A 26,565-nucleotide genomic window follows, 5' to 3' on the forward strand; every position below is an offset into this window, starting at 1 on the left:
GCTGGTGGCGCGACTCGATGAAAAATCGACGAGAACGCTCGTGGCTAGCTTGCCTCGCTTTGACACAGTACAAGTGGACCCCAGATGTTAACTGCGGATAATTAAAATCCCTTCTCTTATGTAAATACGGGCTTTCCATGGAAATTAACGAAATAACGTGTTCGTTAACTGGGAATTATTCTTGGCGTGAAATACGCGAGTCTGACTGTGGACGATGGACCAGTTACGTTGATTGTAAAATTTGTTGAATGTCATCAGGCTCTTCTGTTCCTTGGACGCGACGCAGAGATCGAGATTTATCGAATTCGCAGCAATTGTACGAAACGTCCACGAGTCCGTTTAATTTCGAGTTGAACGCGAACTCGATTCGAATCGAATTGCCGATTGAGAGATTATTGCGTGTCGTTACAAGATCGTACGCGATTTAATTAGTCGAACGCAGGAATAACTTGAGTCCGCTCTAACCAATAGTCGTTTGAAATGCACTGGTACCTCGGGAGGTATGCAAATTAACGACTAAACACTGCATCGGCGTAGAGCCGCTATTGATACGAAGGGCCAGGGTTGACCTAACCTCGCCCAAATAGCCGCATCGACATACATTTAGTTTACACCGTTGGCGACCGTACGATTACACTCGCTGCATCGGTGAATTGTCGCACGAAATGTTCCCCAATAATGCAATTCGCCCCGCGCTATGCTGCTAAGTCTTTTGTACGCTGGTGAACCCATCCACGATTTCGAACTAATTCGTTTGCGACCGTGCGAACACCTAAACGGATTTGAACGTCTGCTTTTGGCCACGGTGATACCACCAGCGACTGAAATAAATCTCGTTTTAATTAATGAAACTCTTAGATGACGCGTTAAATATAATAAAATTGGTGTAAAAATATTTTGCGACTCTTCGAGAGGATACGACGTTGAATATAGAGCCTTCAGAAAATATTTCAACATGATAATGCAAGTTTGAATTAAAAAATATTGCAACGCGATGCCAGGGGTAAGTGCGATTGATCAAGATGGCTGGTCGTCCCCCGTTTCGCATCCACGAATCTGATATAAATTGCATTCGCACAAATATTTGTTTCACGTTGAAATATCTCGAGTTTCCCCGACACGCACCCCGCGATGTCGCTTATCAAAAGCGTTACACCGTACAAGGCTCCGCGAGTCTCAACCTAAATCCCAACCAGGCGAATCAGCCTAAACACCCGCCATAAATCACAGAACGAGCCACCGTGCGGCGAGGATCAAGCGACGAAACGATTCATACATTTTAACCAGCCGCTTTGTTTCGATATCGCGGTAGTCTCGAGAAATCATAAATTCAATAGTCACCACGGGTGGTCCAAAGTCTGCATTCCACGGAGTCTCGCACGCGAGATTATCCGCTCTGTTATCATCAGCCATTACACCGCGTAATGGCCATCCAAAAGGCGTTCTGTTTAACAGCTCGTTGTTATTAGTCGCATTATTTCGAGTTATCTCAAGTTGCTCAGTTTCTACAAACGTTTACGTCGATTTATATGAAACGAATCGAACCACGCTTACGAAGACGTAACATAATATAGCCTCACTCTATTCAACGTTGAACATAAATTACATACGAAGCACTTAATGGTAGCTCGCACGTGTATCAGTATTTTGAATCTAACACAGTGTTAAAGTAACGATTAACTAACACTATTGAAATAGGTGCATGGCACCCAAAGCTCGCGAGCACCCATGAGAAGACTGGGTGACAGCCGCTCTATCGTCCAAAAGGCGATCTGTTTAACAGCTCGTTCTTATTAGTCGCATTATTTCGAGTTATCTCAAGTTATTTGGTTTCTACAAACGTTTACGTCGATTTATGTGAAACGAATCGAACCACGCGTACGAAGACGTAACATAACGAAGCCTTAATCTATTCAACGTTGAAAATAAATTACATACGAAGCACGTAATGGTAGCTCGCACGTGTATCAGTATTTTGAATCTAACACAGTGTTAAAGTAACGATTAACTAACACTGTTAAGATAGGTGCATGGCACCCAAGGCTCGCGAGCACCCATGAGAAGAATGGGTGACAGCCGCTCTATCGTCACCTGGCGGTTCGCCTCGTACCCTGACCGAGCGACGTCTTCCGTTGGAGCCGCTCCATCCATCGACTCGATCGAATTAGCGACAAGGAAGGAAGGGATAATACATAATGCCACCGGGAAATGAACCACGGGACAAGAGAGACTTTGATCGATCCTCGCGATTGCAATCTGGTTTGGGAATGCGGCAGGAAACGTAGAAAGATGAAAGAAACGATGTAGGAGAGGATTAGCCGGGGGTATTTTAAATCTGCTTAGCATACGTTCGAAGAGATTGCTTTACAAAGTATAAGTTCAGCGTCATTCGCATAAATTTGTTAACAGATCGAGGTAGATGATTGTAATGTTCAAGCAGAGACGCGAGTCTCAATGGTTTTATTGCACATACTATTACGAGTTCCTGAAAATTTTTTTGCTAATTAATATTCTATTCTGTTTAGGCACGAACGACAAACTTATGGATATTTTCATTATGCACATCAGAGAATAGTAACTCATGATAGTGTAACTATAGCCAGGTTAATGTGAGAGGGAATGGAAGTTTCTATCTATAAATGGATTACAAGTTATTACGTATAATTACACGTATGCACATGTACGTTGGTATTTGCTTGTTTCATGCACGCTATTTACGCATTAATTTTACGATAACAATATCATCTCCTATTTTTTTCAATGTTTTTCCATATAAATGTTCGCCTTTAAAATTACGATTAATTTGTATTATAATCAATAACAATTCAAACAACAAAATATTCAGCAATTACAAATAGATTTTCTTGAATTTATGCAGCAATAAGATATCAGAAAATTGCATAAAAATCTTATACACAAGGAACCTAAATGAAATTCTCTTAGAAATATCGAAGACTAATTGAATGAAAATTCGGAGCCGCAAATTGTTACAGACAAGCACGGAAACTCGAGCAAACATTTCACGTTAGGTACGTAACAGGTTCACAATGTTGGCGCACTTCATTTCAAGCCACTCGACTTGGCACAACTCGACGAACCCAAATAAAGCTAAACTTACGCAGCCCGCGCGAACTAGGGAACAATCGGTAATGCAAATTAATATTCACTGGTCGAGGGTTGCCATCGAACTCTCAGACAACCATCACATCTCCATCGAAATTAATTTCATCCGAGGCGCAACTTTTCGCCAAATTACGTGGAATGATCAGGCAAAAGGTCGCCGATCGAGGTAGCCGCGGGCAATGGCGGACAGGTCCGGTGGGAAGTACGCTCAAAGGCGCTTGGTACCGTCTCAAAGGACAGCTCCTGACGTCCCTGCGGTCCGCAGGCAGGCCAGAGCTGTCGTATTAGCATGTATATTGGGTCACGTCGACGCGACACGCGAGGACGTCCCCAACGGAAACTACGGGTGGACCGGGCTATCCCGGCTTCCGTTTCGCCAGTCCACGCCTCGTTGCGGCCGTGCGAGCCACCGGCACCTCGACACCCTCTACCTAACGCGGCTTCTCTAACTGAAAACCGGGGCTTGCTCGCTTCCTTTGTTCCCTGGGAAAAGCTTCCGCTCGTTTTCTGCCATGCATCCACCCGACCTTGAAGGCTCGTGCACCAGCCTGTGGCTGGAGAACGGATGCGCGCCGTTTACCGTCCCCAACTCGTCCCACGGGGACACCCCATCCGGCGAGGATTTTCTCCAGGAAATGTAACCGCTTAACTCTTTACGAGCAGGATCTTGTTTTTCACTTTTGGTACGTTTTGGAATCGACGGTTGCTACGAATTTATTTCTATTGCTGCGATGGTACCTTCTATATTTCTGAGATATTTCGATTCGTACGCTTGTTAAAAGAAATGTATAAATCGAGGATACTTCCAAATATCTGCATTCAATAATCGATCATACGCGAACACGAGGACACCCTATCTGGCGAGGATTTTCTCGAAGAAATGTAACCGCTTAACCCTTTACAAGCGAGATCTTGTTCTTCACTTTTGGTACGTTCAACTTGAAATCGATGGTCGCTACGAATTATTTCTATTGTTGCGATGGTACCTTCTACATTTCTTAGAAATTTCAATTCCTACGTTCGTTAAAGAAAAAATATAAAATATGAGAATACAGTGTATATTATGATATTCAGAGTATTTTCGATAATTCCGGGAATCGAGGATACTTCCAAATATCTGCATTCAATAATCGAACGTACGCAAACAAACAGCCCTTCTTCGACTCTTCACGTTCAATGGAAGAAAATAAAACGTGGAAACAAATCCGTGGAATACAGTATTCGTTGTCTATTGTTAGTATGGTCTCGTAGATCGAACAGATCCAGGACTCGCCTCGGTTCGCGGTTCCTTGGGACGCGAACAGAGGAGAGGTTGGAAGACAGGACCGCGATGGACCCCTGTGTATCGATCCCTCGAGTTCACCGACGGAATCCTCGGCTGCGCGCAAAAGCTTGGTCAGTGGATGGCTCGTATTCGTTCGGGGGTATCAAGATCTCGTTGATTTATATCGATCGAGGTGTGCATATTCAGCGTGGCCAGCGGGCTCCTTTGTGGAGGTTCGTTCCTTTGACGGGGGTGCGGTTCCAGGCTTTGCGACCAGCAAAGCGCCTTTCAAAGGACTTTACTCGTCCGAGGGCGATGTTGGCGTTGATTATCCGATTTGTTGTCCCACTTACGCGTTTGATTGTCAGTCGTAGAATGCACGTCGAGTGATATAGAATAATAAAACGTATTATCGAAGAGGACAATGTTGGAATAAATAATTTAGTTTATTCGATAGACGAAAGTGTGTTAGAAAGGTAACTAAATAAATTAGTGAGAAGAGTTTAAACTCGAAGTGTGCTTTAAATTAGCTGTTTTCTTAAGGACGCTTAAATTATTGACCAATACTACTGATACAGGCGTTTACCATGAGTCATTGGATGAAATGATGTACATATACAGTCTTCAGGAACATTCATAAGCATTTACTGTTCTTTCGTTTAATAAAAATATGTTGTTACGTTCAATTACCCCGTTTCTCCAGTATTTACGTGTTTTTTACATCTCAGAACGCGAGCTCTCGATTTATCGAGAACTACGTGCACGTCATTAATGAAATGCAATAGCAAGGTTGCCAATAACGCTGATGATGTGTACGAAACGCCAACCGCGAAGCAAACGCGGCGAATTTCCGTTCAACAACATCGTCACTCAACTCTGACGGAAATATCATTCGGTATCGTTTAATAAACATTACGTACGCCCGCGTGTATCGTTTCACTCGTTATAATAAACCGGCGCGCGTGGTTTGACGGAAACCAGCGAGCGGTTTCGAAAGGTTCGAGATAATGATGTCGAGTTGCGGAACAGCCATTCACTTTTGCTGTTTAGCCGGAAACTTGGCTGTAAGAGCGAGTCAGAGGGGGTAAACTTGGAAAGCTATGATTGCCGTAGTCTAATAAAGGTCCGACGTTCAAGTCGCGGAGCGCAAGTGCTGGTTAAGAGGCGGCGAAATATAACGTACACGCTCTACCGTCGAGCTACGAACTCGCAATTTCGAATTCTCGATCGACGATGAATGACATAAATCGCGCGCGGTTCAAACCGTTCTCCACTGTTACAACGTCTGTCCCATCTGGGTCACGCTTGGCCCTCGTAGACGCAACAATGTTCAAATTTCCAGTTTCGTGTGTAAATTTACAACACCTCGTTTCTGTTAATCACAACGTTACAGCTGCTTCAATTTAAAATCGCAGACACTGATCTTCGATAATACGATACAAAAGTGATTCTAATATTTCAAGTCCTACAAAACAATTACCATCGCCAGTCGATTCATACAATAGAGATGTAATATTTTCCTTCACGTCCACCCACATCATCGTAGGAAGCTATTTCCATACCTCGCCAATCCGAAACGTACATCGAGATCGATCCGCATCCCCGTTCCACATTTCCCGCGGCCTTTTAGCTACCGCCGTTACCTTTTTCAAGCTTCGTTTGGTCTAACGTCGCGCGACATTAAGCGGGCAGAAATATCAGCCTCGTATCTGCGAGGCGTTTCGCGGCAGAAGGTTGAGGAAGCAGACGCGATCGTTTCTCGAACGGATGCGGCAGGTCGATAGATACGAGGCGCGAACGGCTCTTCAGGAAGAGCAGAAGGATCCTCCACCGCCCGCTGTAGCCGCTGCTGCTCAAGCAGATAGCGAGAGGCTGTTTACGAGCCGCTGTGCACGCAGATAAGAGCGATCACGGCGAAACATTTCTATCGAAATCGGTCGCGATATTGCCCGCGACCGGTTATGCTTCCACCCGCGATGACCGTCGTTCCCAGGAAGCTGTTCGATCGAGTTTCAGGGGCGAACGATAAGTTTGAATGTTTTTCGGATGGTTATTTGAGAGGGTGGCTTGAAGTTTGAGAGCTGAAGTGTGTAATAGTAGATGTGTCGACTAAGACTTGGTGTGTACCAATGACAATTTGTGACAATGCAATTGTGATACGACTGTATTTTATGCTTGTTAACGCTCGACAAAGAATTGATACTGCTTTCGTCAACAACGAAAGTGACTTAATGTCCTTTCAGCATCTCTCACTTGTCAATCGAACTTTCGAAAGTTCGATAGTACGTAATATTTCGTGGCATGGACCTTTGTGGTGGCGTATCGCGTTTTATTTTTCCAGAATTTCTTTCGATTTCTTGCCCTCTTAACGAGTTCCCCGCAAATCATCCTCTGATAACGAGATCCAAAGTAAACAAGATTCCAAGGAGCACCATTAACAATAAAACGAGATGCTACGATAAATGACATTAAAAATTAGAACAAAATGTTCGACTTCCGCGTGTTACTCGTTCTTGTTAAACAAATCACTTCCATGGTTATTCGTGTGATGGTAGAAACGAACCATGGCGACTGTGATGGATTATATTTTCATTAACGCACATCGCTCGCGATAAAGGTGTAACCGGTGGAAGTTTAATTGGTAAATACGCCATTTACCCGGCGTAATGGTAAAAATCTCGCCTGACACATATTCCATTAATTCTCGATCGAGTCGTAATTCCCGTGGGAGCTCGGTCGAATATCCCCGTCTTTGGTGGCTGGGACACGGTGAAAATCGGCTTTATTGAAAATTGTCCCCGTCCCCGCGTCGATTCGAGTACTCCAGGCCCGCTCTATCGTGGAAGGTCCCCAGGATTAACTCGATAATCCGACGAATGTATAGCGGAAGTAACGGGGAAGGAGGCGGGAAATAAATCGAACGACGTCTTTAGTACACTTTTATCCGTGTGATCCATCGAGATTTATTAAACGAGCCCAGATCCGGCTCGATACAATTCCATTCGCGCGTCTATCGCGCGGCTTAAGCTACTCGAGATAATTTATTTTATTGCACGTTCAAAATAGCCGTAGGAGCACCGCGGGTGCGAGGGATAAAGCGACGACATCGCGGCGTGTTCACTCGGCTCCTCGTATCGAGGGAATTACCTCGATTATCGACCCCCTTCGGGATAATTCCAAGGAGGGCTCGGTCGTTAAGGCCGTCGCCTACTTTATCAGCGCGGCGCACGAACGGCACGGGATCAGCGTAACGTATTCGTGTGTAGGATTTTAAGATCGATGAATCAGTCGTCATTCGTGCAATCGAAACGCCATTAGCATTTAATTCATGAAGATATCGCTAATTCACGAGTCAGAGACTCTAAAGTAACAGCACCGCCAGGTAACCTCGCATACTTATCGGGATTCCCGATTATTCGTGGCAAGGATCGAGCGTTTAACCGCTCGAGCACAAGTATCTGGCTTCCATCAAGGAAGTGCTTCACTTCCTCGACCTGTCTACCATTTCTCCTCGAAGAAGCGAGCAGCAACTTCCTATTTAAAAGAGGACGGAGCAGCGACGAGGAAATAAGAACCAGGAAGGGCGAGAAAGTGGTGGAAACGGGAAGAGGTAGAAGGTTAGAGTTTACTTCAGCCGGAAACTTTTTTGTACCTACCAGAGAGGAGCAGGAGAAAAAAGGGGGGGCGAGAGAGTGAAAGAAATATAGAAGAAAAAAAAGAAAGGATGGAGGAAACAGAGCCAGAGAGAAAAATGCGAAAGATCAGGAGCGCCGCGGAAAGCACGACTCTCAAGATGAGAAAAGGTCTTCGTCTCTCACGGGATCTCGTTACTACCATCCTCGAAGCTCTTCGAGAGATTACTCGGCTAATCCCGCGTGGACGACGACAACGACAACGAGGACGTCGGAGATGAGATCGAACGACACCGTTAATGCCACTTTTATCGTCTCCCGGTGCCGTTGGAATTTATTAAAATCTCCCTGTGACTTCTTGGTCCCGCGACCGAGCCTCATTATATCGCGGAGTAAAAAGGTTTCCTCGCGATAACTCGCGGCTACCGGCGCCGCGACGCGTTTCCTGATGCGGTTCCCCCTTCCTTTAATAGTTTACATTTCCTACCTTGAAATGTGTTACGCGGGAATTTTATTCAAAGGTATCTCAAGGATATTCAAAATGAGTCTCCGCTACGTTTCTTTTACCTTTTAATCACCAGAATTACCATTCGAGATCGCTAGAAATGTCGAGACGAGACCAAAACTGCATCCACCATCACTGTGTTTCTATGTATATTCAAATTAGATTGCAAAGAAGAAGGATTTCGTGCTCTTTTCCTTTTTTCTTATGTTTTTAAACTTCTACTATCGCTTGGTCTCGTCAGTGCACCGTATTAATGAGGAATTTGAACGTATTTTGAGGGTTTAATGAAAGAGGGTTGTAAGCAACAAGGTTCTATACGAAACTTAATGCTGTGACCAAAAGTCTAGCCTAACTGTTTCATATGTGACTTTATTAATTTATAGTGTCATAGTTCTGGAGAGTGTGAAAAGAGTGAGGGAAATTAAACGAGGAAGAGTAGAGCCGCGCGAATGTTTCAGCTGCGATAACATTTGGACGCGAGAGATTTTTATTTAATTTTCACGGCACTGCTGAATTTTCACGCGTCAGATGCAAGCGAGATTTTTTTGCGGACGCGCAACCGTTGGGATCGCGGTAGCAGATAAACCATATACTTGATACATGATTGATGGATTGTGGATTTAGCAACGATTTTCATTGCTCATATTTTACACCTTTCCAAAGACAAATTGCATACTATTTTCCTCTTTTTTTTATTCCCACAAACACATTCAAACAGGTGTATTTCAGTAAAATTAAACAGCCCTAAGTCACCAAACATCAACCCACGATTGCACCTTAGAAAATACGAGCAAGTAGAAAAAAAAATCGCTAAGGATCTCCCAAAAATGAATAACGAAACGGAGGCCCCTCGAAATTTTCTTCCTCCTTTTTTTATTCCCACAACCACATTCAAACAGGTGCATTTCACTAAAAATTAAATGGTCCTAAGTCACCAAACATCAACCCACGATTGCATCTTAGAAAATACGAGCAAGTAGAAAAAAAATCGCCAAGGATCTCCCGAAAACGAGTAACGAAACGTTGGCCCCTCGAAATTTGCCAGGTCCCGTTGGATAAATATTCATAACCACGCTGGGGAGGTTCGACGTCGCAGGGGTGGCGTGTAAAACGGCCTGGCATATTTTGTTAATTGCTTCCACGGGACGTATACGTGCCACTTCGTCGGCGTTCGAGCTTACTTGGTCATTGTCTTGCACGGTTGCACCAGCAGAGTTTAGCAGGGAGATTTACGGTAAAAGGGGTAGGTCGGAGGCGGCAGAAGAAAGGTTGGGCGCAGGTTGGGCGCGATTGATCGTGAGAGCGCGGCAGGTGCGCGGGGCTACGTACAGAGAGCACCCCTTCTACAGAAGGACCACCCATCGCTGACTTCCTAATGAATGGTTGCGATTAATACGGATTAGCGATAGCGTGTGTATCGTTCGTGGCTCCGCGTTCGGGACTTTGCTACCTTATGTTTGTTCGTTGTGTACCTGCCTGATGAAATGGTGACGTATACTAGCGATTATACAGGAGTGGACAATGTGAGAGAGGAAACGTGTGGATAAAGCAAGATTTGGGGATGTTTTGGATTTTATTTGAGGGTTGTAGTATTTCGTATGATTGCTGAGAAGATGTGGAAAGGCAAATATAAGGGGTAATACTGTGAATTTTTAAATAATTTGTAAGATTTCTTGTTTAAATATCTCTGTATGCGATTTAAATGGCAGCGACGTAAGAGTATACTAATTTTTTATTGCGAGGAGGTCGTACTTTCTACCCTCGCAGATTCTCATCTATTGTGGTTAAACCTGCCTTCTTGGCGGAAACACATTTCATGTTCTACTTTGACTCAATTTTGGAAGCGAATGGCCACTTTATGGTCGTATCATGCATCACTCGGAGGGGGTGTGTTTTAATATCAGCCGCGATGTGCATCAGGGCGAAATGACATGCAAAAAGACTACGATGACCACGGAAATTCAGAGGGATATTAGTGTAAGGTAAAGATATTAACCTAACGCGATGTTGCGTTTAGTTTTTAATAAGAATAGGCGACTCTTGTTTTTCTTATGATTTATATTATCTTTGCAAATTTTAAAATATATGATGCGACTGTACGAACAGCATTTAGGAAATTAAAATGTGAGAAAACAGTTTATGACATCATAATTAATTATAATTGTAACGCTTGTAATGTAATTTTTAATTGAAATTTGTCAATTAGCTCGGTGTATAATTGCGTTCATTAATAATTGGGATTTAAATATAACGCGGATTGCACGCTTGGCGCGTGGTAAAACTAATTCAGATTAATTAATTTTAAACTCTCTAAAACTATTTATAGCAGTGATTATCCTGCTCGTGGAAAAACGCGTAGGTTTCGCAACGAATGCAGTGTAATTAATAAAGCTTTATAATGTAATACGTGAATGGGTTTCTCGACGCAAAGCTGAGCGTGCGTAGTATCGACTACGTAGGCGACGAGGTTATTATTACGTTATCAGATTAACTAATACCGCGACGAGACAATGGAGGAAGTAGCAAATTGCTATTCACAAATTACCATATCCGTATTTCGAGTGCTGTTACTTAAAATATCAATCTTTCTCAAAACTTGCATAAATATCGCTTCACTTTGATTTAAATTGTTCTACAAAATAGATGAATCACAAAAAGATCAAAATATTTCTGCGAATAAGATTAATGGTAACTTTAATCGATCAGAAATTAACTTTCAGTGGACATCTATTTTTTAATTTTACGCAATTATAAATTCTCTGTTCTAATTCGCGTGGAGAAAGTTCTGCGACGATGCTTCATTCTTGACGTAATCCCTGCGTCGATTCGATTATCAGATAATTACGCGAAATCGAGTGAAAACCCAGAATTCCCTCGAAGGGTTGCGTTACTTAAAGGCGACGGGACGCGAAACGGTACCCGTCCGAAATATTCACTACCCGAGGAACCAGTTTAATTACTAATGTAGCGACGCGCTCTAATTACACGATGCTTACGTTCACGGGTGGAAATTGCCACGAAATCGAACGGTCAATTTAAGGAAGCGCGAAATATGCCACCGCAAACGAGCTCTAATTGATCAAAACCGGACTAAGCGACGCAACAATTTGCTAGGTATCGTGTAATTATCAGATCTTACGGATACGCCAGTCAAGAAGCGCTCGCAGTACAGCCTCCACAATTACGTTAGCCTAATCTACAACCATCCAGCGTGTCGTAACCGCCCTCATTTAACTGATATTTCGCTAGATTTTTACAAGCTTACAAGCTCTTATCATGTACGTCTACGTGAACAGCTTTCGAAGCCATTTTTCTCTAAGAACGTAAGGCTTAAACATGGCTCAGTCGTTCTTGACATTCGTTATATTCCACCTTGTATAAAATTTCGACTAAATTTGAACCAACATTGAAACTACTTCTATTGCAATACTTTTATTGCAATACACGAAACACTTCTTTCTACCAGAGACAGAGGAAGGAAGAAAAAGGAAGAGGGTGGTGTTTTAAGTAAAACAAAATGGCACGAACGGAAATGACAATAAAAATATACGAAAGAGCAGCAGTCATGAATCACGCGTTCCCTTCGCACGCCACGCGAGACTCGTGAATGCCTGCATTTATCTCTGGGCGCAATTACGACGAACAAATTAACCCCGCCGGATGATCGAGGGGCTGGTTTCGCGCGGAACCAGCCGAACCGATATCCCATAAATCGCCGTGGCGAAAGAAACCGCGCGCGGGGACGCTGAACGAGCCTCGAAGTTTCTTCATAATTCAACGGGTGGTCCGCGGTGGTAGGTTCGAGGGCGTGTTTCACAATTAACCGAGACCAGGGCGCAGCGACCCTACGGCGACCCTGTTTCGAGCCGCAGCGGCGGTGCTTCCGCGCTGCCTCGACTCTCCTCTTTCGAGCCGGGGCTATCGCGTGCTGAAAAGTTCTTTGGCCAACCTCCCTGCCTGCCCTGGTTACCGGTTCGATGAATGGAAAGGCATGCCAACGCGGCCAGCGTTACCGTGAACGCCGTTTAAAGAGCTTCGCGATGGGTTTTTGACAAATTGCTGGTGGCTCGCTTGAGAATTGCCTTCGTTCGTTTTTGTATCGACCGTAATGGGAACGATTTTACATTGTACCTAGCTACGCGACTTTTCTATTGTTCGAGAACAGGAATAGGATTTGCTTTAAGTGATATTAAATGAAATCTTTGCGAGGAAGACTGTGTAATTTTGTTACTTTAAAGTGTGGTTATTATAAAAAATCTGTTTTAGGCGATTCGAAGTTATTTCTGTGGAAGATAATACGTGTAGCGAGAACTTTTGATAGCGATTACATTTAGAAAATCGAACGATATTACGCGACAGGATTTCAAGCGACTGTATCTACTTTACTCGCGGATGAACCGAGAAATGAAGCAGAGACTCGTTCACCAGGCACCTCGTAAAATGAACTTAAACCGGGGAGGAACTTATCGCGTCTGAGGATGACATCAAAGTGCCTTTTTTTTCCCCTCATGAACTCCTTTTCCCGTCCAGCGAAGTCGATGCAAACCGCTTTCGTTTAACAGAATTAGAACCGAGGCGTCGTTTCATTTACCCGTCCGCGGCTCTCCTTCCGAGACGGATCAGCGCCGCGTGAAGAACGGACAAAGACGAACGAGGCGAGGCGGAAAGAGGATTCCCGAGGATTTTACCCTCCGACACGGCTAATGACACCTCCGCGCGTGTCCTCGCTTTGTACGCCGTAGAAAAAGGAGAATCTGCCGTCGTCCGCGTCCCTCTCGCGTCAGACGGTGAACAGGAAGCGGGGACGGCCTTCCGGCGAACGGCCAGGCTCCTCCAACCGTGAAAGTGTCTTTCTTCGCCGGCTAGACACCGCTACAATCGCAAACAACTCGACGATCCTCTTGATACTCGCGCGAGCTCGCATCTCGGTGGCGATTGAAACGACCTGCACCCAGGGAACGTGCAGGTGAACAATGTCGCGCCACTAAGTGGAATACTTCGAATCGAGAGGGTGGTAGACGTCGACTTTTGTCGCGCGCAAACCACCAATTTTCTGATGCTGGTTCCTCTAGCGCTGAGAAATTTTTAGTCGCGACAATGGTCTGTGTGGTGGAGTTGAAAAATGAGGGATATTCGAGGGTTGGAATTCGCACAGCAAATTTTAGATATTAATTGTAGATTTTTTTCATTTTCTAAAAGTTTTTAGAATGTTGAATATAAGAGCGTAACGAATATACTTGTATAATATATGAAATTAACTATAACTAAGATCCCTCGGTGATCCAACGGCGATCCAGCGGCGAAAACCTAATCGTAACTTGACTTAGACTATATCTTAACTAATTATACAATTTACAACCCAATCGAAAGTTTGAAAGTCCTGAAAAGGACTTAGAAAATTTCGACTGCATTGCAAAAGACTTAAATCTACGCGCGTAGTCCTTAGCTTGATACCGTTTTCGAAAGACCAGTCTGTCGAAAACGTTACCAAGGGCCCAGGTCCACCCCGTGGAGGTGACTACGCAGGGACCCATCCCTATTTCCCTAATCCCATCCACCCTCCATTACATCCATGTGTTCTCGGTACAGAAGGTACCGAGGACTGATTCTACTTCTGAATTTCAAGCAACCCGTATCCATAATACATTTTCCAAAATCTAACGTAGATTTTGGAGATTGCAGTATGGATTTTACGAAAGGGATGACGAGGAATACCACTATCTTACCAGAAGTGAAACTTTTAAAGTGACTCTACTGACACTTTAGAAAAATTCAAGTGTTTCGCAAAAGGGAATACGACACGATATACTAAATTTTATTATTCTATTGTGAGAAAAATTGATAGAAAAATCTTGATAAAAATGGAAATAAAATTAAGTTAAACTAAAGTTAAGAAGAGAAACTGAGTGGAAGCAAAAATAGATAAAATTCGCGACGCGACCGAAACGAACAAGTACCAATGAACCTGCGTTACAATCTCGCGAGAGCATTCTAACCCGATGGCTCTGCACTAATCACTAGGCGAACCATACCCGACGCGAATCGCGAACAAGTTATGCCACGTCTTACGATGAGACGATCGAAACCACGCTCTCCCCGATGGTATATTCGGTTACCATCGAGATCCTAGCAAGGCTTAGCAAGTGGACGCATTGCTCTCGATGACGAACGAACCGAGTAGACCATCCGCACCGACTTACAGCAGGCCGAAGCCCCAGCGGCACGGGGTAGGAATACAACGTCGCGACTTCATCAAGAGGTACGTCCACTGTGCTAAGCCCATACCCTGATCGAGTACCCCGGGCGTATTCGAACAGAGCTGCAAAATCTCGATGGCCTCCGAAAACCACATCAGTTTGATTGAGTTTCGACTACCTCACTGCGTGACAATGGAAGACGAAATTTCGAGCGAATAAAGAAAAAAAGAACTACGTGAAACGATTTCACGCAGCAGAAAAATAGAATGCTCAAAGGAGTGTGTAATGCATTTTCATCAGTACTGACTAAACGCGAACCGAAAGAACAATATGTTCAGTTTTTATGAGCGGGCGGTAAGGGTTTATAGAAATGGATCTCTCACTTCGGATAAGAAGATGTATTCCTTTACAATTTTATTATACATAAGGGAGTTTACATACATATATAATTATTAAAAATATCTATAACTAAAATCGCTTAACCTAAACTTAACTTAACTTAAACTACAGCTTAACTAATTATACAATTAACAATCCAATTTAAAGTTAACTAACTCAACACTAGAACTACCCGCAATAAAAGTGTTTTAATTTCTTTCAAACAAAATAGAATGATGGTTGAATTGAAAAGAAAAAATGTTCGAAATGGAAAGCAAAAGGTAGCAAATAAAGAGTTGAAAGAAAATTTTAATTAATGGAAAACTATAGATAATTTATGAAAATTACTCTATGAGATTTATATAGAAAGTTACTGACAATCTACAAGTTGCAAAATGAAATCAGTTTAAATGCTTTGGTAGTTCTAGTATCGAATTTACATCTGTACTTAAGTCTACGTGCGTAGTCCTTAGCTTGATATCGTTTTCGAGAGCGCAATCTCTCGAAAACGTTACCAAGGGCCCAGGCCCACCCCGTGGAGGTAACTACGCAGGGACCCATCCCTATTTCCCTAATCCCATCCACCCTCCATTACATTTATGTGTTCTCGGTACAGAAGGTACCGAGGACTGACGCTACTTCCAAATTTCAAAGAACCGGAATCCATACTACATTTTCCAAAGTCTAACATAGACTTTAGAAATTGCAGTATGGACTTTTGCGAAAGGGATGACGAGGGATGCCATTATCTTACCAGAAGTGAAATTTTTAAAGTGAATCTACTGACACTTTAGCAAAATTAAAGTGTTCTGCGGTACGATATTTAAGGCGATGATACTTAGTAAAAATGGAAACAAAATTAAGTTAAGTTAAAGTTAAAAATCGAAACTAATTTCAACTAAGAATTGAGATAAAGTTCGCGACGCGAACAAAACGAACAAGAACCAAATAAACATGCGTTAGATTCTCGCGAGAGGATTCTAACCCGATGGTCCACTGCTAGTTACTAGGTGAACCATACCCGACGCGAATCGCGAGCAAATTATATTTATGCCACGTCTTACAACGAAACAGCTGATACCACGCTCTCCCCAATGGTGAATGCGGCTACCATCAAGAATTCAGCGAGACTTAGCAGTAGGACGCATTGCCCAACGACAAGAACGAACTCCGTAGACCGCCCCAAACCGTCTTACAGCAGGTCCGAAGACCCCAGCGGCACGGGGTAGGAGCTACTCGGAACGAACCCGCGTGAGCGCGTCCAATGTACTAAGCCTATACCCAAGTCGAGTACCCAACGGGCGTACCAATCGACAAGGGCTGCGAAATCTCAATGGGCTCCGAAAACCACATCAGTTTGATTGAGTATCGACTATCTCGCTGCGTGGAAATGGAAGACTAAATCTCGAACGAATAAAAAAGAAAAGAAAAGAAAAATACGTGAAGCGATTTCACGTAACAGAAACTTAGAATACTCAAGGGAGAATGTAACGCATGCTTATCGGTACTGACTAAACGCGATTATAGAAATGGCAATTTCTCACTTCGGATAAGAGAATGGATTCCTTTACAATTTTGTTACAATTGAGTTACAATTAAATTACTTAAATCTAAGGGCTTATAACTAAGGACGCACGCATCCCACGGTGGTTCAATGATGATCCAGCACGACGATCCAATGGTGATCCAGCGTCGAAGGTAGAACTTGAAGTGAAGAAGGAAGGAAATGGATTTCCAACCATCAAATGACGAGAACAACATAAATTTTAGAATTCTCTTAGTAGATTTCCTTGATTATAATTCGAGACAATCTGTTCACGTGAAACAGTTGGAAAGAATCTTGGAAAAGGTGGAACTCTAACACTGTATTAATCAGAAATACCATTTTTTCATTTCCAAATACAAAATGAATAGTGAAACTACTTTACGATAACAGAATCGATGAATATAAAATCATTGATCAATCCCCACGATGATTTCGAGCGAGTTGTTGCCAACACAGAAACTTAGAAGTGCAGAAATTAAAATAAAGTAGAGATTAACACAGAGAGATAGAAATTATTATAGATTATTCAGGATTGTTTTAAACCTCCCTAATTCCGACCAGCGATGTTTATAAAAAAAATAATGAGATTAATACCCAATGAACTGATTGACGTCGACATAATTATACTCGATTGAGATAAATTAGGGAAGTCAGGATAGAAGGGATTCAGGTTACACAGTTATAAAATTACATTTTTTGAATGTACAGATATGTTCCTTAAAATTAACTTAAACTATTTGCAATCCAACTTAAAGTTTCAAAGTCCTGAAAAGGACTTGAAAGATTTAAATTGTACTGCAAAGGACTCAATGCTAAAAGTACCAGTTATTGAATTATTCTAATCTACTGCAAAATTAAAGAAATAATAGTTGGATAATCAAATGAATAAATGAAATAACGAAAGTAAATCCATGAAATCTTTATGCAAGACAGAAGTTATAAATCGTAATCTTTTAACTAATTCTGGTACTTTTGGTATCGAATTTACAACTATACTTAAGTCTACGTGCGTAGTTCTTAGCATGATATCGTTTTCGAGAGGGCAATCTCTCGAAAACGTTACCAAGGACCCAGGCCCACCCCGTGGAGGTGACTACGCAGGGACCCAATGATGCATGCCGTAATAATTAAATCTTTAATTTGTTCACTTACCAATTGAGAAGCGAAAGTTGTCATCAGCGTCCACCGTCATCCATAATCATCCACCAGTACCCACTATCGTTGGCTACTCCACTGCCGTCCACAGTCATCCATCACCGTCCACAATCATCCACCAGTGTCCACTAGCGTTGGCTACTTCACTGCTGTCCACCGTCATCCACCACCGTCCACAATCATCCACCACCGCCCATAATCATCCACCAGTGTCCACTATCGTTGGCTACTCCACCCCTGTTCACAATCATCCACCAGTGTCCACTATCGTTGGCTACTCCACCACTGTTCACAATCATTCACCAGTGTCCACTATCGTTGGCTACTCCACCACTGTTCACAATCATCCACCAGTGTCCACTATCGTTGACTACTCCACCACTGTTCACAATCAGCCACCAGTGTCCACTATCGTTGGCTACTCCACTGCCGTCCACTGTCATCCACCACCGTCCACAATCATCCACAGCCACTCATAATCATCCACCAGTGTCCACCTCCCTTGGCTACTCCATCACTGTCCATCATCATCCACCACCGTCCACAATCGTCCACCAGTGTCCACTATCGTTGGCTACTCCACTGCCGTCCACTGTCATCCACCACCGTCCACAATCATCCACAGCCACTCATAATCATCCACCAGTGTCCACCATCCTTGGCTACTCCACCACTGTCCATCATCATCCACCACCGTCCACAAGCGTCCACGAGTGTCCACTACACTTGGCTCCTCCACTGCAAGCCACCAGAAGCGAGCACCCTCATCCTCACCCTGACCTTCTCGCCTTGGCGTCCAAACGGCCAAAAGGACTCTGAAGGGCTCACACTGCTTTTATACACCCATCCCTACTATCGTCCACCCCCTACTCTTCTGGAGATCGCCAATTGGCAAAATCAATTTTCATATTATAACAGCCCGTTATTTATTAGCTTTCGTATTTTTATTGTAAATTTGTGCACTTTGCAATTTATTGCAGTAGTGTACATATTTTTTTATAATTTTTTTACGAATTAAACCTACATTTATACTGGTATAAGGTAATTTTCTATCAATCATCGAATGTTATACTGAAAATTGTATCGTTTGACTGAGTCCTCGTAAAAATTGCAGTGGTATCGAATATATTAATCTAGTTAACGTTAAAATAATATATTAATATATATATATATTTTTTTAATTTCTACATAATTATTCTGTAATTACAGCATATGCAGTCTAATTTAAAGTTTGAATGTCCCGAAAAGAACTTAAGAAATTGAAAGTGGATCACAAAGGACTCAAACTAGAACTATTCTCGAATAGGATATTCCAATTTCCTTCAGAGAAAATAAAATGTATGATGCATAAAAAGGAATATATTACAAATTGGGAACATGTATAAATATATCGATAAAAGCAATATAAATGGAAAGTTAGCAGTAATGTACTACAATATAAAATTTACAATAATATACATATTTAATTAACTTCAATTAGAGTATTGATGAGACATCACGAATGTAACGAATGACATAAATCACCTAAAAAGTAAAGCACAATTGCACAGAACGATGTGAGAATAATTTTTTAAATTGAACAGTGCGTGCCCTGCTGTTTCGTAGAATCAATATTTTCCTTTAATTACATTAGGTATAAAAATAAAATGTAGGGTTGAAACGAGCGCTATCGGTCATCTCGACATACCTTTGCGTGATGCGATGCAATTTACAGTTTTTTGCTTTCGCTGCATTTTTCAAAGCTTACAGAAGAAAGACAGAGCGAGAGCGAAATCAAGCAATTATTTTTATTCCACAAAGTGCAGTAGCAGAATAGCGCAACAACTATCGCACGTAAAGCTGTGGTCTTTCACAAAACGAAGTTATACTTCTACAAAAGCTCGCATTCCAAATTTAATTATTATTGCATACGATACTATTTCAAAAACAGATAAAAATCATCATTTTTAATACAGTTAACATCATAGTGAAAGATATATTGTATTCACGATTCTACCTACTACACAATCCAACTCTGAGTGCACACAGATAAAAAAAAGCCACAGAAAAACAATGAAACCAAAAGCGACGTAAAAAGTTGCAAAGACATCACTCTCCATCAGAACTTGGAAACTTGTGCAAATTTAGGAAACCCAAGTGCGTCTGAATCACGCACACACCATTGACTCTAAGACTCTGAGAAATCGCTAGCCTTCCAGGGTGTGTACCCCATGGAAGAAGCGGATGATGTCGACCACGGATCGACGCGTGATTTGCGGTGGTAATGAACATTTCAATCGACAAATCGTTGCACGCTGAAGCCGTAAACGACACGATTTGGCGTCTCGCCAGTGTCATTAGAGATCCTGTAGGGGCACTTTTGTTTGCTCGAGTGTTAACAATGGGTGGATGGAAAATAATTAGCGAAGTTACTACTATGGATGTTTCGATCCAAGTAAAGACGAGCACACGCTCGACGCAGAATATTTTTCGCGATGGCTACTTAATCGATGAAACACTGTGTTAATTCTTATTCGATGGACGTAGATATCGACAAGCTAGGAATATTTTTGCAAAGCACAATTGGGGTACTGATTTGTAGACTTTTAAAAATAGGAGCACAGGATGTGATACATTTAGTCAGTCCAAGTTGCACGTAGCAGATATCGTGTAACAGATATTCAATTTTTGGTTATTCCTTAGACAGATATTTGTATATCGTTTCTATATGTATCGCGTTATTTTTTCACCTGATTTTGTATTTTTTTGACATACCATTCGGTCACGTAAGCTTGTTTTACACGTGACACATTTCGCGATCCACTCCTGCCACGTTCTATTTGCTGTTCACCGTAATATATAAATGTTTTATTCGTTCTGTTCCAGACAAAGCGCCCTCAGAAGCATCTTTCAGAGGGACGGAGTACCTCACGATAGATTTGAGTAAAGGAGATCCGGTTTTAAGCACGCAGGAATTCATCAGCTTGCAATTCAAAACGAGACAACCGAACGGACTCCTCTTTTACTCCGGTGAGTTAAACGCGAACGTTTCCCATTAATATTCTTCGACAGAAAGAACGTCAAATTAAATTAAGAAGAATACTTTCATACGCAGAAACATTTCCATTGCAAATTTTTCGTTATTTCTTTGATATTTAATTTTATCTGAATAGCAGAAGAGAAATATATCATTTCACGGTATCAATTATTTTTGAAATATCATGAGAAAACTACTTTTAGCATATCATTCGAACCTTTATACATATTTAACTCTGAAAATATATTGTCGCGTGGATCGTTCGTGATTTACGTTGACAGCTGTCCTATTACCTGACAAAACGGATGGTTGTGGACTAGGAAGAAGGGAAATCAATGAAATTCTCTTCGAAAGAAACATAGTTTTATTTTAAATTTAATACATAATGTACATACATCCTTAAATAATTCACAGTACGGCTACCTTCAATCCAAATTATTATATAAAATTACTAAGACTTAAAGCTGTATAGCAGATCTGAATTGATAAAGTGGTTTCGAATGATTTAAACTCAAGTGCCGCGAAAATTCAAACAGTTCCGCTAATCGATGCGAACAAGACTCGATGATCCAATAACGAACGCGATATAAAAAATATCCCCGCTATCCTCGTTAAAAGGGCTACGTTTGTCCTTCGTACGGTCCCGTTTCGAAGCTCGATCGAAATTACTCTGGAATACTTTTCGAACGATTTCGAAGCGGAACCGGTAAACAAAGTTTCGCGGGGCAAAGTAGAAGCCACTCTATAAATTACTCTGAATGCTGGGCGCGCGTCGTATCCGGTGGATTCCCCTCGTTGTCCGATATTTGCGGCGTTCGCGTGAATTAAATATGCATGGGACAGACGAAATATTTTCGACGGTCGCATTGCAGTCGCCGGTTCTTACGAGCTTTCAGCCAGAGCCGTGCCGTGCGACTGAAGGCACTCGTGGTAAAAAGTAAATGTCTCCGGAGTATTCCGTAAATTGCTTCAACGTCGCGGATGCTCCGACTCCGTCGAATTATATCTTGGAGAAGGGGTTGAATTCTCCCGTAGCCAAAGCCAACCCGCCGTGAAAGGAATCCGCCTAGCCAGAAAAGTGATTTTTAAACCAGTGCTCGTCGAACAGAGAGTAACGACCGGTTGATGAACTGGAAGTATAAATAAAAATATCGAACAATTGTTTTAGAAAGCTCGCGAGACGAAAGAGAGTTGAGTTTTGGGAGATAAATGAATAATTGAAAATAAATAATGGGTTGCACGTTTAAGTTATCTATTGTATTTATACAAACACGTGACACACAGCGATACTTTCAATTTGGTTCAGCTTATTTTTGCATCCTACTAAATGAATTTATTCATACGCAGGAAATTACGGCGAGAGAGTAACCGTATTTGTGATTATAATGTAGGGCAATTATTATACGAAACGTTTCAGCGTATCATTGTTATTCCATACTTTGTTACACTGAAATTTAAAACGATCATTTGAATTTCAACATCCGAAATACCATATAAATTAGTGATATAAATTAGATATTCGTGCTCATGGAAAAATATTATAATATCAAGCATGTGTAATAGCTCAGGTTTCTGGGTTATTTAAAACGATCATTCTTTTCTGAGTCTAAGAGGTACACAATAATTCATGCACTCCATTACATTAAACGTTCTCGTGTTAGAGTGATGGCCGGCAGTAGTTCAAGCAAAGGCATGTTCAGACGCCTCTAACACCCTCTGCAACTCCACAGTAATCCAACTCACGCGATACTTTACATTACACTTATCATTGCCAAAAATACTAAAAAGAACAATCATCCAGAAAAATCGAATCTTACTAATAAAGAATTGAACTTTAATAAGGGTGCTCCCAGTCGAATTCAACCCCCTCACACTTGCACGAACAAAAATTCCAAACGATCAAATTCTACTGTACAATCTCCTCACCAAAAAATATTAATTGTACACAAACATCTGCAGAGCCTAATAACTGCCATATTTCCAACGTAATTGTCCAGATTGTATTGTCCGTCATCGATAAGATCCTCGCGAGTGCACGTCGATCGCCTTGCGGATGGCGGGTAATTCGCGGCACGAAGATCCTGCGACTGTCACGTGGATCCCTCAGCTAATATCCCAGCTTTCGTCCCCGATAATTGCAGAACCGCAATCGTTGGCTTCTTATTGACGTCACCCCCAGAGGGACCCTTCTTTCTGATAGCGTATCGGCTTCCATGCTGCTTGGACTTTGTTCCAGGCGACCGGTTTCGAATTCGCCAGGATGTAATATCTCACGCGTGACAAAACTATCTCAGAATTACCAGCTTTTGCTCAACTCGATTCGTGGTAGGACCAAGAACAATTTGTAGGACCCCTTGTAGGACCCCCTTGCGTCCGCAGTAGGTAGAATTTCGTTTACATTGTTGTCGATAAACCTACCGTTAATGATTCGATTCTGTACTGGTCTACGCGACCAGTAGTGGCTCGTACGCTCCTTTTGTTGGATCTGTGCGGATGAAACTCGCTATTCCTGTTGATATAATAAAGTTATCGTCCGTGGTTTTGCGTCACTTCCCTTGTTCCTGCCTAGAGCGACGCACGCTGCACGCTCGAGGGCCACAAAGGGAAAACTCCCTGATTTGACTCCTGCGTTTGGTCATCGGACCATAAAGATTCTCAGGGAAGCGTTAGGGCAGCAACTAATCGAGTTTCGAAATTTTTCTAATTTTTGAAACAATTTTGAGACAATTTGTACATTATTATTATTCACAACACTATAAATATATTCTTCGCATGTGACACTATTAAAAAATGCCGCGAGTAACGTGTAGAACTTCGAGTTTATTTTACAGAATAATAAAATGCTCCATTTTCTAAACAATGCTATTCTACGACCAATAATTTCAATGATGTAACTAAAAAAGAGTAGTCAGACAACACGCAGTTATTCAAATTTAATAAATAGATTCGGATTCGATTACAATTTATAAATTCAACCAGTCCAATAATGCTCTCCAAACACAGAAATCAGGGCTGTTCACCCATTTAAACATCCTCGAGCACAACTAGCCAACCGCATTAATCTTCAGCCTCTAACAGCGATGAATCGACAACTCCCAACCCCGATTCTCACCCCCGTGAAACAGAAGAATAAGAATTCCAACGACAAATCACCCTATCGGACACACAAATCGCTCTATCAGCCTCGTTTCGATCAACCACCAACCGCGACCACCAACGAAGCAATCTTCACGTCTCGCCGGAAGTGACGTAGAGTTTAGCGCGTCCCGTCACGGAACACGTTGAACGAAAATCAGTGACGGGTCCCACCAGCGTGGCCCCGTGGAAGCAGTAAAAATCTGCATAATTTAAACGACTGACCATCGGCACAGATTATCTGGGGGGGAACAAACGAGCGTGCTGGGGCTGATTCTGCGGAGATGCGACGCGGCAAAGTAGAACGCGCGCCGCGTGTACTTGTATGCGGGTGCGTGTTACAGCATTGCGGAACCGTGACCCGCCAGCGGACGTTCGCGTGGTGGTTTCGAGTTCACAGTGCCGCAGCCTCCTCCTCTCTTTCGCCCTGCTTTCACCTACGTTGCGGATGCGCCAGATACCACTGTGCCACATAGATACGCGTGCACCACTCTCCGCGATACTTATCGACTAATTCTACTTTTGTTCAGCGTCCGTGATACCTCGACATTCTGAGAATTCAGTTTAGAAATGTATCTGGCTTTTTGGAATTCGTGATTGATAAATGGTAAAAGAAAAGAGTCGACAAACGGTAGAGTTATAGAAATTAAAAATTTATTAACGATCTTTTTGGTGGTATTGATTTTCGTAGAGTCACGCGAGGTGTGTGTTATCTGGTAGGAAGTTAAATTGCAAGTTGGTACGCGAGCTTTTCGGAGACAGTAGTTTCCGCCTGTGCAAGTTCTGAGCGCAGGGGATGCGGATCATAAAAATTCTACGTGAAGAATACTGGTTCGCTATATTCTACAGCGGACTGGACTGGTACGAATAAAGCGAATCAATCGTAGTATAATTCCGCAGTATCATAAAGTATTGGAATGTCTTTTGGTTCGAGGTTTCTTTCCATTCCATTTGCCATTCTCGCTATTTAGAATGCAGCGTTCGATGTTTCGATTCATCATCATTCACACCCCATAAAAAGCAAAGTGTTTTTGTACGTATATTTATGGAAACTTTTCTGTTCGAACAGGCAATGGACGCAATCGGGCTTCCTGCCCAACTGGTAATTAAAAGTTTCTATCTTACTAGCTGTTAATGTTACGCATCGACGTCGGTGCTTTTTCTTTCTCTGTTTCACCCCCATTTTTTAGCATTTGCTAACGAAATTTACTTCATTTCTTTACCTGTACACCCTTTCACTGGAAAACCTTCGCGTTGTCATTTTTCTAACGAGAATTTTATCACTTCAATCAACATCTTAACGTTAAATTGTGAATTTTTTACAATTGTAAAATGGGAATTTAAATTTTATATAAATCGTGGTTTGTGTATTGAATTTTTGCATTTGAATCGTAAAGGTAAATTTGTCCTTTTAATGTATTTATTTTTTAGCATATAGATGTATGTATTACACAGATGAAATCACGCGCGAAAACATACGAGAAGCTTTGATTATGTGAATATTTGACGTGGCATGCTGCGGAAAATTAAATTAATTTTTAGAATTAAAAAAGCAAAGTTTCAAAAATAAAATTCTAGAAAATAAATGTATTGGAAACAATAGATGCAAACAAAGTTAAACCAGATTTGTGCATTGGTTCGTTTAGTTTTACACGATACATCTCTCGTTTCTATTATTCGCTTTATTTCTATCCTATTTCGTTTTCAATGTATATTTGATTACTTATAGTTTTATTGAACTCGTTTTTACCAAATTCTGTTTTTAAGAACAGATAAAGTTCAATTGGCTAGCTATTTCTTTAACTATTCAAACGTTTAGTTAGAAAATTCCATACATTATATGGAAAGAGATAATCACATATTTTTCATTTCTCGATAAATAAAAATTTGCATTGGAAATTGATAGCATTTTAACTGAAATTTGAACAATAAAGCATGTTGATCTCCCACTGCATGATAGGAACCAACAAATGATCCAATTATTACTCACATTGCATCGCACTGCTCTTATTTCCAAAATTCCATCGACTACGAAACGGAAAGGGATGATTCTGCATCGTAAAGTCTAAACCAGCGAGACTTCTCATCGATCGCAAAGCTTCTACGTAAAACTTTATCGAACTTGAGATTTATTAATTAGCGCACGTGCAATTACTTAGCCAAATACAATTTTATTACACCCGATTTCGATCTTGTTTCGTGCTCCAGAATCGTTTCTGTCCTTCGCTCCATTTATAACCGCACACACTCTATATTATAATTTTCACCCTCGAGTGATCGTTAATACTTATCTACAGTACAAAAGATTTAGTTATACCAACCGTACAGCCGCGAAATTTTATTTATTTCAGCGACAACACTTTTTCCCTTCGAATCATCCCCCATTTGCATCGCGTTCGCCAGCGCGATTATGTTAATTCGAGAGCGCCGCGATCCGCTCATTTACATAAGCGCGTGTAGAACTTTCATGGCGATCGTTCGTAGGATTCAGAAGCTTTCTATCTTTGAAATAACAGCCGAAACGGCGAATATCTTGGCCGCCAGTTCGTTCTTTCGAGCCGCGAGCGAAGGGGTTGTTTCACTTTGGCGCGCGGGGCGCACGACGATGCACGCG

General features: G+C 42.0%; 1 protein-coding gene across 9 annotated transcripts in view; it reads left to right on the plus strand.

The window, feature by feature from the left end:
- Positions 1–26,565, plus strand: part of Nrx-1 (neurexin 1) — a 345,279-nt gene that overhangs the window by 135,418 nt on the left and 183,296 nt on the right. For 6 of the 9 annotated variants that reach the window (XM_076893320.1, XM_076893321.1, XM_076893322.1 and 3 more), the window contains exons 5-6: positions 20,666–20,809; positions 25,021–25,053. In XM_076893320.1, coding sequence (XP_076749435.1) covers positions 20,666–20,809; positions 25,021–25,053 — 177 coding nt within the window. The remainder of the gene's footprint in view (positions 1–20,665; positions 20,810–25,020; positions 25,054–26,565) is intronic. The other 3 variants (XM_076893324.1, XM_076893327.1, XM_076893326.1) reach the window with 1 other exon arrangement.

The sequence above is a fragment of the Xylocopa sonorina genome, chromosome 4 (genome assembly GCF_050948175.1).
Source record: "Xylocopa sonorina isolate GNS202 chromosome 4, iyXylSono1_principal, whole genome shotgun sequence".
Taxonomy (NCBI): Eukaryota; Metazoa; Arthropoda; class Insecta; order Hymenoptera; family Apidae; genus Xylocopa; species Xylocopa sonorina.